Source organism: the organism of the source record quoted next, unplaced genomic scaffold, assembly GCF_019419815.1.
Source record: "Pyrus x bretschneideri cultivar Hongxiangsu unplaced genomic scaffold, Pyrus_bretschneideri_v1 Contig3, whole genome shotgun sequence".
In the NCBI taxonomy this organism is placed as follows: Eukaryota; Viridiplantae; Streptophyta; class Magnoliopsida; order Rosales; family Rosaceae; genus Pyrus; species Pyrus x bretschneideri.
The window spans coordinates 12149792-12162666 of NW_025999612.1; the positions used below are offsets into that span (position 1 = coordinate 12149792).

The 12875-nt window shown below is 38.3% G+C and overlaps 2 protein-coding genes across 3 annotated transcripts; one reads left to right on the plus strand and one right to left on the minus strand.

The window, feature by feature from the left end:
- Positions 1–515: 515 nt before the first annotated feature.
- LOC103938545 (transcription factor MYBS1) lies at positions 516–2402 on the plus strand. Its single transcript, XM_009348567.3, has 2 exons — positions 516–1297; positions 1696–2402. Exons 1-2 carry the CDS (start codon positions 867–869, stop codon positions 2183–2185), a joined length of 921 nt encoding a protein of 306 aa, XP_009346842.1. The 5' UTR covers positions 516–866; the 3' UTR covers positions 2186–2402.
- Positions 2403–2482: 80 nt separating this feature from the next.
- Positions 2483–7910, minus strand: LOC103938554 (histone deacetylase 15). Of its 2 annotated transcripts, none has more exons than XM_009348579.3 (18): positions 7753–7910; positions 6879–7137; positions 6579–6749; positions 6359–6467; positions 5675–5745; positions 5263–5338; positions 5047–5111; positions 4715–4770; positions 4497–4620; positions 4261–4386; positions 4106–4156; positions 3934–4002; positions 3722–3830; positions 3453–3532; positions 3275–3357; positions 3131–3176; positions 2867–3038; positions 2483–2775 (listed from the first exon to the last, which is right to left on the minus strand). In XM_009348579.3, the coding sequence occupies exons 2-18, from the start codon at positions 7071–7073 to the stop codon at positions 2657–2659; spliced, it is 1722 nt and encodes a 573-aa protein (XP_009346854.2). In that variant the 5' UTR covers positions 7074–7137; positions 7753–7910; the 3' UTR covers positions 2483–2656. The 2 variants fall into 2 exon arrangements, with proteins under 2 accessions (XP_009346854.2, XP_018500757.2); XM_018645241.2 differs by having other exon boundaries at positions 6879–7150; positions 7753–7905.
- Positions 7911–12875: the final 4965 nt, after the last annotated feature.

A 12875-nucleotide genomic window follows, 5' to 3' on the forward strand; every position in this document is an offset into this window, starting at 1 on the left:
GCACTTGTATATTAGTTTTATGCATGTAATAGTTTTCTTAAATATATACATAGTTAAGCGTCTCTCGCATCTAGTTGTATGCAATAGTTAACGAGTACATGCAGGACTTTTCTTTGATAAAAAATGGTAATTCTAAGTAGGTCAAAATTTTAAATTAAATTTGAAAATCAAATGATGTGTTACCCATATATAATAAGCACGTTAATCAACATTTAAGTAATAAATGCATGTACATTTACAAAATTTGTTTTCAAAATTAGATCTCCCTAACATTATCACATAAAATAATATCTAAGTTTTGAACAGTAACTAGGCCGCTGGTATTGGTTTCTTTAACTTTAACAGGATTATTCAGATCATGTTGCTATATGTACTCGATTATAGTTGAGAACTGAGGTTGCATGTGATGTTAGTAGTTTGAGAATTTCTATGGGCCTCCAAAAGTTCCTCAGTTTCACCCCCTTCATGATTGCCATTCTCTCTCTCTCTCTCTCTCTCTCCGGCAGTAAGTGATTCAGAAAACAGTGAGAGAGAGAGAGATTGAGATTTTTTGCTCAAGCTTCTCCTAGATGACAAAGAACCCATCCCTTCAATTCTAAAGTGGTCCTCCTTTCTCGACTGATAACTTGACAACCTCTCTCCTTATCCTACACACACCTTCTCTCTTCTGTTCCCTACCCCTCTAATCCTACGCACCCTCTCTCTCTCTCTCTCTCTCTCTCTCTAAAACCCCCACTAACCAGAAAGAAAAGTGAATCCAACTCCTCACCATTTTCACCATTTTCCCATTCTCTAGCTACACCAAGAGCTAGCTTCTTCAACAAACCCAAGTTCTCAAAACCCTAATTCTCCAAACGTAAAAAGCCATGTCGAGTTCTAGCGTTTGGAACAAAGAAGAAGACAAAGAGTTCGAGAACGCAATTGCCATGCATTGGATCGATGAAAACTCGAAAGAAATGTGGGAAAAGATTGCTGAGTTGGTTCCAAGCAAGAGCATGGGAGAGTTGAAGCAGCACTACCAAATGCTAGTCGACGATGTGGGTGCAATTGAGGCGGGGCGCGTGTCACCGCCTAACTACGCAGCTGATGAAGCTGCTAATACACTATCGTCTAGTAAGGACAGTGGTCATCGTGCTTCTTCTTCCGGTGCTTCGGCTTCAGAAAAGAGATTAAACTGCGGTCACGGAGGTGGGTTTTCAGGTTTAGGTCATGACTCCGCGGGCCATGGCGGTAAGGGAGGGTCGAGGGCGGACCAAGAGAGGAAGAAAGGGATTCCGTGGACTGAAGAAGAGCATAGGTACACTCTTCCTATTGCTTTTGCTCGTATCTAAATCTCTATTTTCAATATCGTCACAGTGACATTCCAGATACGTTTAATTTTCTTATTTAGAAATGGAGGCAGCCTTTTTTATTAATTTAGAAAGCTTTGCCTGTAAGTTTAGAATTAGGTCAAGTCAGATTCAAGAACGAAAAACCATGTGGGTTGCAGCGATGAATCTCTTTCCACCATTTGATTTTTGGAAACTGTAGAACTGACAAAATTGATGAAATCAATGTGAGGGGATAAGAAAAGTGTAGACTATTTGACATTATATAAATAACAAATTAATGTGGAGAAAACTTGTTATCGTCTGTCTACTGCCATTTAGTTATGTTTCCGATTAAAAATTTGTAACCGGTTTTATTTTTCATCAGATTATTTCTACTTGGTCTTGACAAGTTTGGGAAGGGCGATTGGAGAAGCATTTCAAGAAACTTTGTCATTTCCAGAACCCCAACCCAAGTGGCAAGCCACGCACAAAAATACTTCATCCGTTTGAACTCCATGAACAGAGACAGGAGGAGATCAAGCATCCATGACATTACAAGCGTCAACAACGGAGACGTCTCGTCTCACCAGCAGCCGCCAATCACCGGCCAACAGACCAACACGTACGCACCAAGTGCAGGCACCGCGATAAGAGTAGGAGGACCACAGACGGCCAAGCACCGGCCTCAGCCACACATGGCAGGTTTAGGAATGTATGGAGCACCGATGGGGCACCCGGTTTCTGCTCCTCCGGGACATATGGCGTCGGCGGTGGGCACTCCAGTTATGCTTCCTCCGGGCCACCATCCCCACGCCCATCCTCCATACGTCGTACCAGTTGCTTACCCAATGGCACATCCAACAATGCACCAATAACAAAACCATAATTTTCTTCTTTTTCATTAGGGTTTTCAGGTCTCAGGTGGATTTGAAAGGGAAGAATAATACATAGTAGAGCACAAGGCAGAGCAAGAGAGCAGAATAATCACAGAGATATATATATCCACATTTCTGTAGCACTAATTTCTATTCGAATCATGTTTTTTTTTTTTTCTGTAAAAACATTCCGAATCTGCATTCCTCGTTGTAAATATAGATTTGTTATCGGGGGGGGGGGGGGGGGGGGGGGGGTCTTGCCGGAATAGATTTATCAGATAGAGAGAAGGAGAGATCTGTACCCGAATTGAAATTCATAAGTTCTGATAATGTATGATTAAAACATCATCATCATTGCTTGTTGAAAAAACAAAAGGAAGCGATATCAACATATCATTCCCGAGCTACCTGTTCACAAAAATGCATCAAACTACACGAGGAAGCATATGTGGACACGATCAGCAGAGTCGATCACCAACCCTTTTGTGTTACATGGAGATGCCCGTTTAAAAGATGATACAATAGAGCTTTCCTTCCCCATTTCCAAAACAATGGCGCCACAGCCCGCCGGCTCTTCTTAATTTGCTTTTCTGCAGGGATAGAAAGGAATGTGAATTCTTTTACCCCCCCCTGCTAAATTAACTCCACACAGTGAAAGGAAAGAGGGAGAGAGTTCCTCACTTTTGTTTTGAACAGAGTACATTTTCAATTGTGACTGCAGTTTCATAAGGCTGGATCCGAGAGCAGGCCAGTATTTCTTCTGAATTTCAAGGACCTCCAGAACGGTTTGTAGGCCAGATCTGGAAGGTAAAGGCGTGTCCAATTCACATCCTGGACTTTCACCCAGCAATACCTATCTCACAGAGAGATAAATCAGAAACATATTTCACATATCCAGATAGAAATGTATTTCGGTCTTTGCGTGGAGTTGTGCGAAATGGTTACCTTAATTACTGCAGTAGCAGAAGACGATATTGAACGGAGATTGTAACTGTAAAAAGCAACATTATCCAATTAAGTTAGAATCATATCTGTAGCAAGGTGTGATCCACTACGAGAAAACCAAAAACAAAAGAACGAGTCACAAACCCGCCCTCAAGAATAACAAGCATCTTTCCTCCAGATAAGTCAGACAACATGTGTGTCATCTTTTCATAGCCGGCAGGAGTAACCTACAACGACAAAAAATCATTAAAACGTAAAACACACTAAGAGAATACAAGTCCAGCAATGTGCTTGTCTGCAATGAAATGACTTAAGTCCTTACATCACAGCATCCCAGTGGATCACCCCTTGCTGCATCAAATCCTGCTGATATGATGGTGAAATCAGGAGCAAACTCAGAAGCTGTAAAAAGATAATTCGGTTTAGAAATCATTAATGGATATAATTCGGTTTAGAAATCAAATTCAAAACATCGCAGTTGTGTATACTTAAAGAGCAACCCGCACAATATATTTGTCACAAAAAGGACAGAATAGTTCAATAATAAAGTTTACTGTTATCGCACAAGTTCCTTGGTTAGGAAATAACAACCTATAGGAAGCACAACATGCTGAAATGCATATATGTAATCGTTGTCGCCAACTCCAGCACGACTCCATGGAACATTCACACAGTATCCTTCAGCCCCCATGGTTCCAACCTGAAGTAGTCATCACTTATATTCATTAGTTACAGTAAAAAACATAATAAAATAATACAAAACTGAAAAGGAAAACAAAAACCAAGTGCAATCAATTTAGCACCTCGTCAGCAGCTCCAGTACCAGGATAAAACTGCCCTCCTTCATGTCTATGTAAGGATATATACAAGACCTAGAGAATGGGATCAACTTATCAGCACTAAAATCTAAATAACCACACAACGCAAACAGATGGGACCTATTCCAGTAACAGTTTTAAGTACTACATTGCTCACCGATTTGTTCTGATCAAATATTTCTTGTGTGCCATTCCCATGATGAACATCCTGCAGGTTTCATTGACTACTATTTCAGGTTTGAATATTCATCTATATATAAGAAGCTAACGAAACACTGTAATGAGATAACTTCATTAGGGTATTGACCTTACCCAATCAACAATTAGCACTTTCTTAGCCCCGGAAACCTGAGCTGCTAATGCAGCAACTGCTGCATTATTGTGGAGGCAAAACCCCATTGCCTGTGTTACACCAGCATGATGACCAGGAGGCCTAACCTGAGTCATTCAGTAATGGTGCGTAACTTTAATAAGAATGAGATTTTCAAAGAGTTCTCATTACATCGATAATTCTGAAACAGCCGAAATAAGAGTAAAAGGTTATATACAAGGGCAAAACCATTTTTGGCACGTCCAGAAACAATTGCTTTAGCAAGATCAGCACATAAGCCTGCTGCAAGTCTAGCAGCACGTGCTGAATGTTCATTGGCATACGTGTCAGGAGTGAAATAACTGCCAACCATAAATAATTTATCAATTAAAAGACAACATCGATAAATCATACTATTACAAATGCAGACAGAGAGAAATGCGCAAATAAACATACCTTGAATACATATGGCCTGTATGGTCAACTGTTTCAATATGCTCCATAGAATGGACCTTTATTTCACAAAAATAGAGACAACAAACAAAAATCAGAGGCCAAGGAAGACAATAAAAATTATAATGGCCATTTTTTTCCTTTTAAAAGACAAGCCACACAAAATCTGTTCGTCGTTAGCATCTTGACAGTGCAGAAGAAGGTTTGTTATGAAATGAACCACAAATCCCGTAAACTCCCAAAATCAGAACTCAACTTACAAAGATCCAATTTCCTTAGTCGTGCACATGCACAAAACAGTTACTGGTCAGATTGTTTGATGAATGGTTACTTACCATCTGAAGTTCTTCGCGTGTAATTTCTCTAGCAGGAATTGGATGGCACCTTCCTGGAAATATTCCTGCATAGGATGAATTTTCCCATTTGCATATCAGTCTAAAATAAAATAATGCCAACAGCGATTACTAGACAAAGTACTAACAGCACACCAGAGTAAAAGACCTCAATAGTAACAATTGACATGCAAAAAGAACTTCAGTGAAGGTAAATACCGGCTGTAGCAAGGCTAGCAGAAATGGCTCGAATACGATCTGGTCTTTCTGGGTGAGGATGTGACTTCAATTGAACCTGCTCTAGCATAACAACCACCAGAAAAGAAAAAATAAAAGTATTACAAAAACAGAAGTGAGCAGTTTCCAACTTACCACATTAATGTCACAAAACATATGCATAATAAATGACTTAGAAAATTTATAGTACATCAAATTTACTGCAGTTTGGGTTTTAAGGCAAGAATTGACATGAAAGTTCTCGGAAAACTGCTTTGTAGATCTCCACTTAAGTTCTATGTAATGAAGAAAGAACACATATTTGCATCTAAACACAACATACAGACAAAAATAGAACAATAAATGAGAAAACTAAAAGAATATAAGGAAGACATGTACTACAGCAACACCATACTTCTGAATGTAGCAACATTCTCTCATCGAATCCTACAACTGTGGAACTATTTGACGATGAATCTTGTGAGCCTGCATTTACCAGAAAATACAAGTAAAAAACAAAACAACACTATTAACGACATATTGATACAAATTTGGCAGTCTACCAAAACTCAACATCAGTCTATTTGAAAGGAAATGCACCACGTTTCCAAGAGTGACATACAACACACGGCAACCAAAGCAAGGAAGAACTGGAATGGCAACATCAGTATCCAATTGGAGAAAAAAGAAAACTACTGGCTGCTAATATAGCTTGATATTAGCTCTTTTATATTAAGATATTGCAAACATACTATGCCACCGCATTTGAATATGCAATGCACCGAGTCACAACAGACACAAACTTAGATTGATACTGAAACACATGAAGGGCCATAGAACATATCATACTAAACGACCCACCTGCAAACAAATATACTTGTAGGTCAAAATGATGAAAATTTGCTACTATATCTGGAAACGATATTCAAACTTAAGAGGCAAAATAATCAGGATTCATCCCAAACAATAACATTAGCCACCAAAATAAGATAGGCAACAAGGCAATGAAAAATCTCATACAGTTTATTCTCGTGAGAATTTTTCAAACACTGCCACACCAACAATTTCAAATAAACTCAATATCCAATCATGTACTTACCTTTGTGTCTTTCTCTAGTGTCAGACACAGTCTCAGTGAGGCCAGAATCAAAGGCAGATGCAAAACACCCCTGCTTCAAGATACCAGATTCTCTATGTTCCTGACATACCTGCACAGTAATGATAGCACCATCTTAAACAACTACGCCTCCTTGCAATACAAAAAGATGATATATCAAAGGCAGAATAGTACTAACGAACTTAAGGAGGGCTGAACATACTTCGCAATGGTCAACATCACCAAGGTTGAGCATTGTACAATTGGTACAGAACCACTTCATTACTTCTAAAGGCTGTTGGAAGGGATCCCAATCACTATCATCATCCTCGTCGTCGAGGTCTTGGTTATACATGTCTTCTAATGTCATTTCCTTTTGCTGTGCCGCCTTTTTCTACAAAACAATAAACTTGAACCTCTATTCTCTAAAAACAATATTACATGCAATATAACGCACGGAAACTGGTTCAAGAAACTACATTCTTAAATGTGAGTCATAAATCGAAGTGCCAGAACCACTTACATTTAAAATGTCAGCTGGTGCATCTTTTCCGGACACTCCTACATCTCCTTCCCCACAATTTTCCTCACGGCACGGTCTAGATTTGGTTCCGTGAGAACATGAATTTCCACATCTCCCATGAGAACCCTGACATTGAGCTTGATTGTTTGGTTTGTCAAGACTTTTCTCAGCCTCCCCATTTGTTAAAGGACCCATTGAAAGTGATTCTGAGCTAAGTTGTTTTCACAGCTTACATGGGCACTTTCAACCACAATCAATCCTTCAAAAATTCCCTAAAAAGTTGAAAAATTTCATCTATTTTTCCATTTAACTAGATTAAATTTCACATCTTGCATAATTAACTGTATCAAATTTGAAAATTTTCTTTAATTGTATTATAAAAAGGAAAACCAAGTGAGCCTAAGGGTTCAGTTAGTAGCAGAGATACTTCAAGATTTGAACTTTCTCAGCCTCCCCAATTGTTAAGGGACCCATTGAAAGTGATTCTGAGCAAAGTTGTTTTCACAGCTTACATGGGCACTTCCAACCGCAATCAATCCTTAAAAAATTCCCAAAAAAGTTAAAAAATTTCATCTATTTTTCCATTTAACTAAATTAAATTTCACATCTTGCATAATTTACTGTATCAAATTTGAAAAATTTCTTTAATTGTATTATAAAAAGGAAAACCAAGTGAGCCTAAAGGTTCAGTTAGTAGCAGAGATACTTCAAGATTTGAACTTTCTATGCTATACAGTAAATTTTGAGTGTGGGTGCGCGAAAAACCCTAGATTGTACTGAACCCATATATATAATACATACATGGCATATATGTAAAGGTCTGTGAAATATACGAACAGAAGGAGGAGGAAGGAGGAGAGGGTGGTAATGTTACCTTGGATAGGACAAAGCGTGGGAATCTTACTGTATCAGCAAATTCCACGGGAAAGCAAAAACTCAGGCCCAGAAGGTAGCGCCCTATGAACTATGTAATTGACTGGTTTTTTTTGCAATTATATACCCTTATAGTTTGTTGTTTTCAATTATATTTCTCAGAAAAAGTTTTGTTTTCATTATATGCCCTAGTCCATGGTCTGTGGTCGGGTGGGCGTTTGAGTGGGTCTACCGACCAATCTAACCAAAATTAGTTGAGTTGGGTTGAGTTCTAAATATTAGAAACTTATTTTTGGATAAATGGGACCACTCATTTTATAGGTGGATTGAGTTAGGGATCGTGAAGACTCACATATACATTTCAGTCTACTTCTGGTCATCATTGTGCTATTCACCCACATCAAAAATCGAACCTAAAACGTGTCAGTGTGAAATAGAAGTCTGAATTCGTCTCCAACCACTAAGTCACCTACTGGTGGTTAGGTTGAAATATTATTAACCCGATTGGAACTGACACACCCGAATGATTGTAATTGTTAAATATACATGTATATTGAATCGATATATATATTTAGTAACTTTTAAATTATTAATACTTTATTTGAATAGTGAAATTTATATATTAAGTAACATGTAGTAATTCTACAACACCAAGTTCACATGATTTAGGCTAATAACGTAAATATTGATCTATTTGTCACTCAAACTCATATTAGAAATAAAAAGAAACCAATTAATGCTAATCCATAGAACCTGCCCAACCCAAACCGCCTAACAATGGTTTGGATGTGTTGGTTTGCCTTTTTTCTTGGGTGACAATTGAGTGTGAAGAATTTCAACCCAAGCCTATTGAGTTGGCCACCCTAATTTCGAACTCTATTTCTAGGCATTTTGGTTGAGTTTTAAAGTTTCGGAATCTATCCGATGGCCACACCTTTAAATGCAAGTATGTTTCCTCTCTCTCTCTCTCTCTCCTCTCTCTCTCTCTCTCTCTCTCTCTCTCTCCTCTCTCTCTAATCCTAACATATATATAATTAAAAATTAATAATGATAAATAAATAAAATAAAAAAATAAAAACTTCACTCCCACATTCTCTATCGCTCTCTTATTCTCTCCTTCTATTTCAAAACAAAAAAAAAAAAATTTCTCACACACTTTGTGTGTGCCTGTATGTTAGTATATATTAAGGAAAGAGATTTGCCTACACCGTTGCCCCTCCAATATGGTGTCGGGACCAATCATGCAGTACAATGTATAAATGGCTAAATGCTACCAATGACATTACAGTGGCGTATCGAGGTGTAGGTACGTCCTTCTCCAGATTGAGAGGCCCTCCCAGCGTGTGACCAGACCCACATAGATCAAATATGAACCTCGTGTCCTGATCGGAAGATGAACTGTCACAATCTTTTCTGGCCGTTTTTTGACCGAAACAAGGTCGCTTGCACGAGTGCATGGTGGTGTCCCGACAATACATGCACAAGGCTAATGACTTACATGTAGTTTAAAATAAATTATTTCGTAAACTAAAAAACCTTTAACGTACTAAGTTTAATTGGCATGGATGATATTCCACAGGGATGAAATGCAGCATTGACTGTATCGAGTTAGTTCAATTGATGATGCAAAACATAAATAGTATAACAAAATCACCCATAACTACGAGTTCATATCAGCAGAGAAAATAAAAGTCAGTACAGATAGTTCATTACTACATACATAAAGAGCGATCCCAAGTCAACATGATTATCCGCTTTACGAAGATTAGAAGGAGAATGTCTTTTGTATGTAGTCTTATCCTTGCTCTACAATAGATGTTGTTTTTACGACTTGAACCCAGGACCTTTAGATCACAAAGAAGCAACATTTCATTGCTCGAAGACCTTCCCTCAAATGGTTAATTACGAAACACATAATACCTAATATTGACGTTGAAAAATGAAAGGAAAAAAAAAAAGAAGCGATTTTTGGAGGCGAATAGCTCGATTAATACACGAAGCACTTTATCCTAAATTCCTAATCATGCCAACAAAGAAGCATAACAATACATCTTCTGAAAACGTAGAACCTTCCTCTTCCTTCTTTAAGAAACCCGCAAAATCTTTTACCCGAAAACCTTCTTTTCGAGGCTTCAACAGGATTACCACTCTTCATCTCCATCTCTCTATTTTCCGCACAACTATTTGAACTAGTTCCCTGCTTCTTTCAATATTTTCACTCCCCTGTGTGAACTATTTTTGAATATACGGTTGGAGTTGCATGAGAATTAAGGAGGAGGGAGGAGGATGGTTTCTTATAGGGAGAAGAAGATAGTGTGGGTTCCAGCCAGCAGGCTCAAAACGGGGCCCCAGAAAGAGACCAAACATGAAGGATCATCGAGGGATTAGTGAATGGAGGATTAATCGCTCTATTACCTCACTGGTCAGTAGTCAATGGTCATGCACCTTGGTTCTTGGGGCCCTAATCTCTGGGCATGCCAAGTGTCCAACCTAGAAATAGAAGGATGCACTAGGGCAACTAGGAACTACGATCACCTATACATACATATGTAGAGTGTCGATGGCAAGAAATATATATTGCAAAATGCTGGAGCGCGATTTATATGAAATGGGTTTTGTCGTTATTGTAGCATTTTAGTCTAACAATACATTGCTATGTGGAGAGAAACTTACACACTGTAACATATTATTGAATTGGAATGTCATACGACGTAAACTTGTCCATGCAAGTCTCTCTCCGAAAGGAGGGCAAAATCTTGAGTGCAATAAGTGAGACATCCTCTCTAGTGATGAAAGAGATAGGAAGAAAGATACTTAGGCGATGATATAATTGAAATTAGAAAATATAGCATCTCAAACGAAAGATACTTCACTTTTTATATGTAAAGAATCATTTCATATAACAGATATAATAATTTGACTAGTGCATAAAATTTTCAGGTCATTATTTTGACGAGTGACATTTGCATGCGCACTAGAAGCTACTTGGTTCTAAGGGGACCTAACTTAGTGTTAAGTACCATAAATAACCTCAATTATAAGTTCCTAATTGACAACTTAAGCACTTACTGACATACTAAACTAAAACATGGATGAATTTGTGAACCAAACTCTACTTGGCAATTTGACAAAGGACCCAGCTTCTCTTTTCTTTTCTGCTTTCCAATCATCAGAGGTCCGGTGGAGCTTTATAAGTTGTGTGGCCAGCACAATTGACAATACAGAAGAGTTGAACCACAACAACAATAATAAGTACCAATATCATCAGAATACAAAAACGACATAGCTGTATGGTACGGTCGGGGCCCAGGGCGCACGTGATATTCACCAGAGGAACATGGTCACTGTCCGTGACATGGAAGACAAACTCAAAGCTTTTATTTAGAGGTTTTGATTTGAACCACATTTTTGTTCCGTCGAAGAAATATATCAATAGGCTATAGCTATCACCTCTCTACGACTCTACTTCTGTTTTTGATATGAGAGCTTCGGAGCAATTTCCAATTTATAATTCCCTATGCTTTTTCTAGCTTACCAACCAGATATGAGAAAAACTAGATAAATACATGAAAGCTGGACCCCCATCTAGTTGGATTTGAATACCGCCATGGTAGTGTATGGTGGAGTTTTATATGGTTTGGGATACGTATACTGGGCACATCAGTGTAGCGGTATTTCGAACGAATAACTCACTATCACATAAAAAAGTTCAAACACGTAATATGTTTTGTGTGATTTGATTGGGATATCAATATTATGATGTATCAGAGAGGTGAGGAAAATGTTTCTTAAGTATGTGAATTGGATGAGAGATGAGGAAAATATGATTCTTCAAGGGAGATGAAATTTAATTATAAAACTTTTTTGCAAGAGATTCCCTCGATTGTGCAACCAAGTTTTAGTTACAGTGGTGTTATCGTTCACTAAATGCTTTTTACGTGTTTTAAAGGTGCGCTGCTTGTCTAATGAATGATTACAACGCGGTGAATTAGTGACATGTGAGAAGAGAAAATCTTAGTTTGACAAGAATCCAAGCCAACTACATTCAAAATAACACATGCTGCATGCATGACTGCAAAAGAATGATGCCAGAAACTATTCATGAAGAAAGGAGATTTCAGCAGTTCAAATTAGGCCTACCTGTTTAATTGGATTCGGAGGGCGCAGTTTGTTTGGCTAGAAACAGAGGGTACACGTACCTTCAACTTCCTGTCCAGTCCACGATCTTGCACCTGGTTCGAAACTGTAAATTGATGCGTGGGGTTACAAATTATGAATTCCAAGTCACTGTAAGCCGCTAAAACGGATTGAAGATGATGTAGGTATCACAGCAAATATTGCATATGGTTATCTGTTCATTTGTATATACTGTTACATGTACGAAAGATCACGACGCATCGATGCATCTTATCTTATTCTTCATACTTACTAAGACGGAGTAGCATGCCGGTTTCCGATCTAAGGAAAACAAACGCGCGACAAGCGTTACTACTTCAATATTCATATACTTTTTATACAGGGGGAGGTGAAAATTGTTAATCTTGTAAGAAAATCCAAATGATTGTCGAGGGACTTCACTAGCTATGACTTACACATCACCATTCCGAAATCTAAGATGACAGTCAAATCAATTATGTCACTCATTTAGATCATGTAAAAGGCTTACCAGTGTTACCACTGGCATATCTATCGCTATAGTCGAAACTTGAAGGCAATGAGGTTTTCATATTATCGATATCCTTCACTAACTTCTTGTTCTCCCGACTTCCTCGCTGTGTATCTACTTGTAAAGCTGCATACCAACAGTTTGTAGCAAACCACAAAGTTAGCGAAGCATTACTAGAACGGTCCACTATGATCCGACTACAATAGTTACAGTGAATACCTTACTATCCAGAAATTAAATTAGCTACTTAGAAAGAAGTGCTATTTTATCTCAGTCCATTCAAGGGGCAACAGCTATTATGCTATAACGAGTGGCGTAATTGAAAGTCTACTGCTGTATCACAACAAGCTGAATTGAAGTGAGAATTTTTCACAAGTCGAAATATACTTCATACAAGAACTGAATCCTGACATGGGTTATAAATGGTAAAACTTGGCATGGCCCCACGCAACCAGTTA

Coding starts and splice junctions, on each gene's coding strand:
- LOC103938545 (XM_009348567.3), top strand. CDS start 867: ATGTCGAGTTCTAGCGTTTGGAACAAAGAAGAAGACAAAGAGTTCGAG. Junction 1,298..1,695: donor TGGACTGAAGAAGAGCATAG/GTACACTCTTCC, acceptor ATTTTTCATCAG/ATTATTTCTACTTGGTCTTG.
- LOC103938554 (XM_009348579.3), bottom strand. CDS start 7,073: ATGGGTCCTTTAACAAATGGGGAGGCTGAGAAAAGTCTTGACAAACCA. Junction 6,750..6,878: donor CACCAGCTGACATTTTAAAT/GTAAGTGGTTCT, acceptor ATTGTTTTGTAG/AAAAAGGCGGCACAGCAAAA. Junction 4,771..5,046: donor CACGCGAAGAACTTCAGATG/GTAAGTAACCAT, acceptor TGTGAAATAAAG/GTCCATTCTATGGAGCATAT.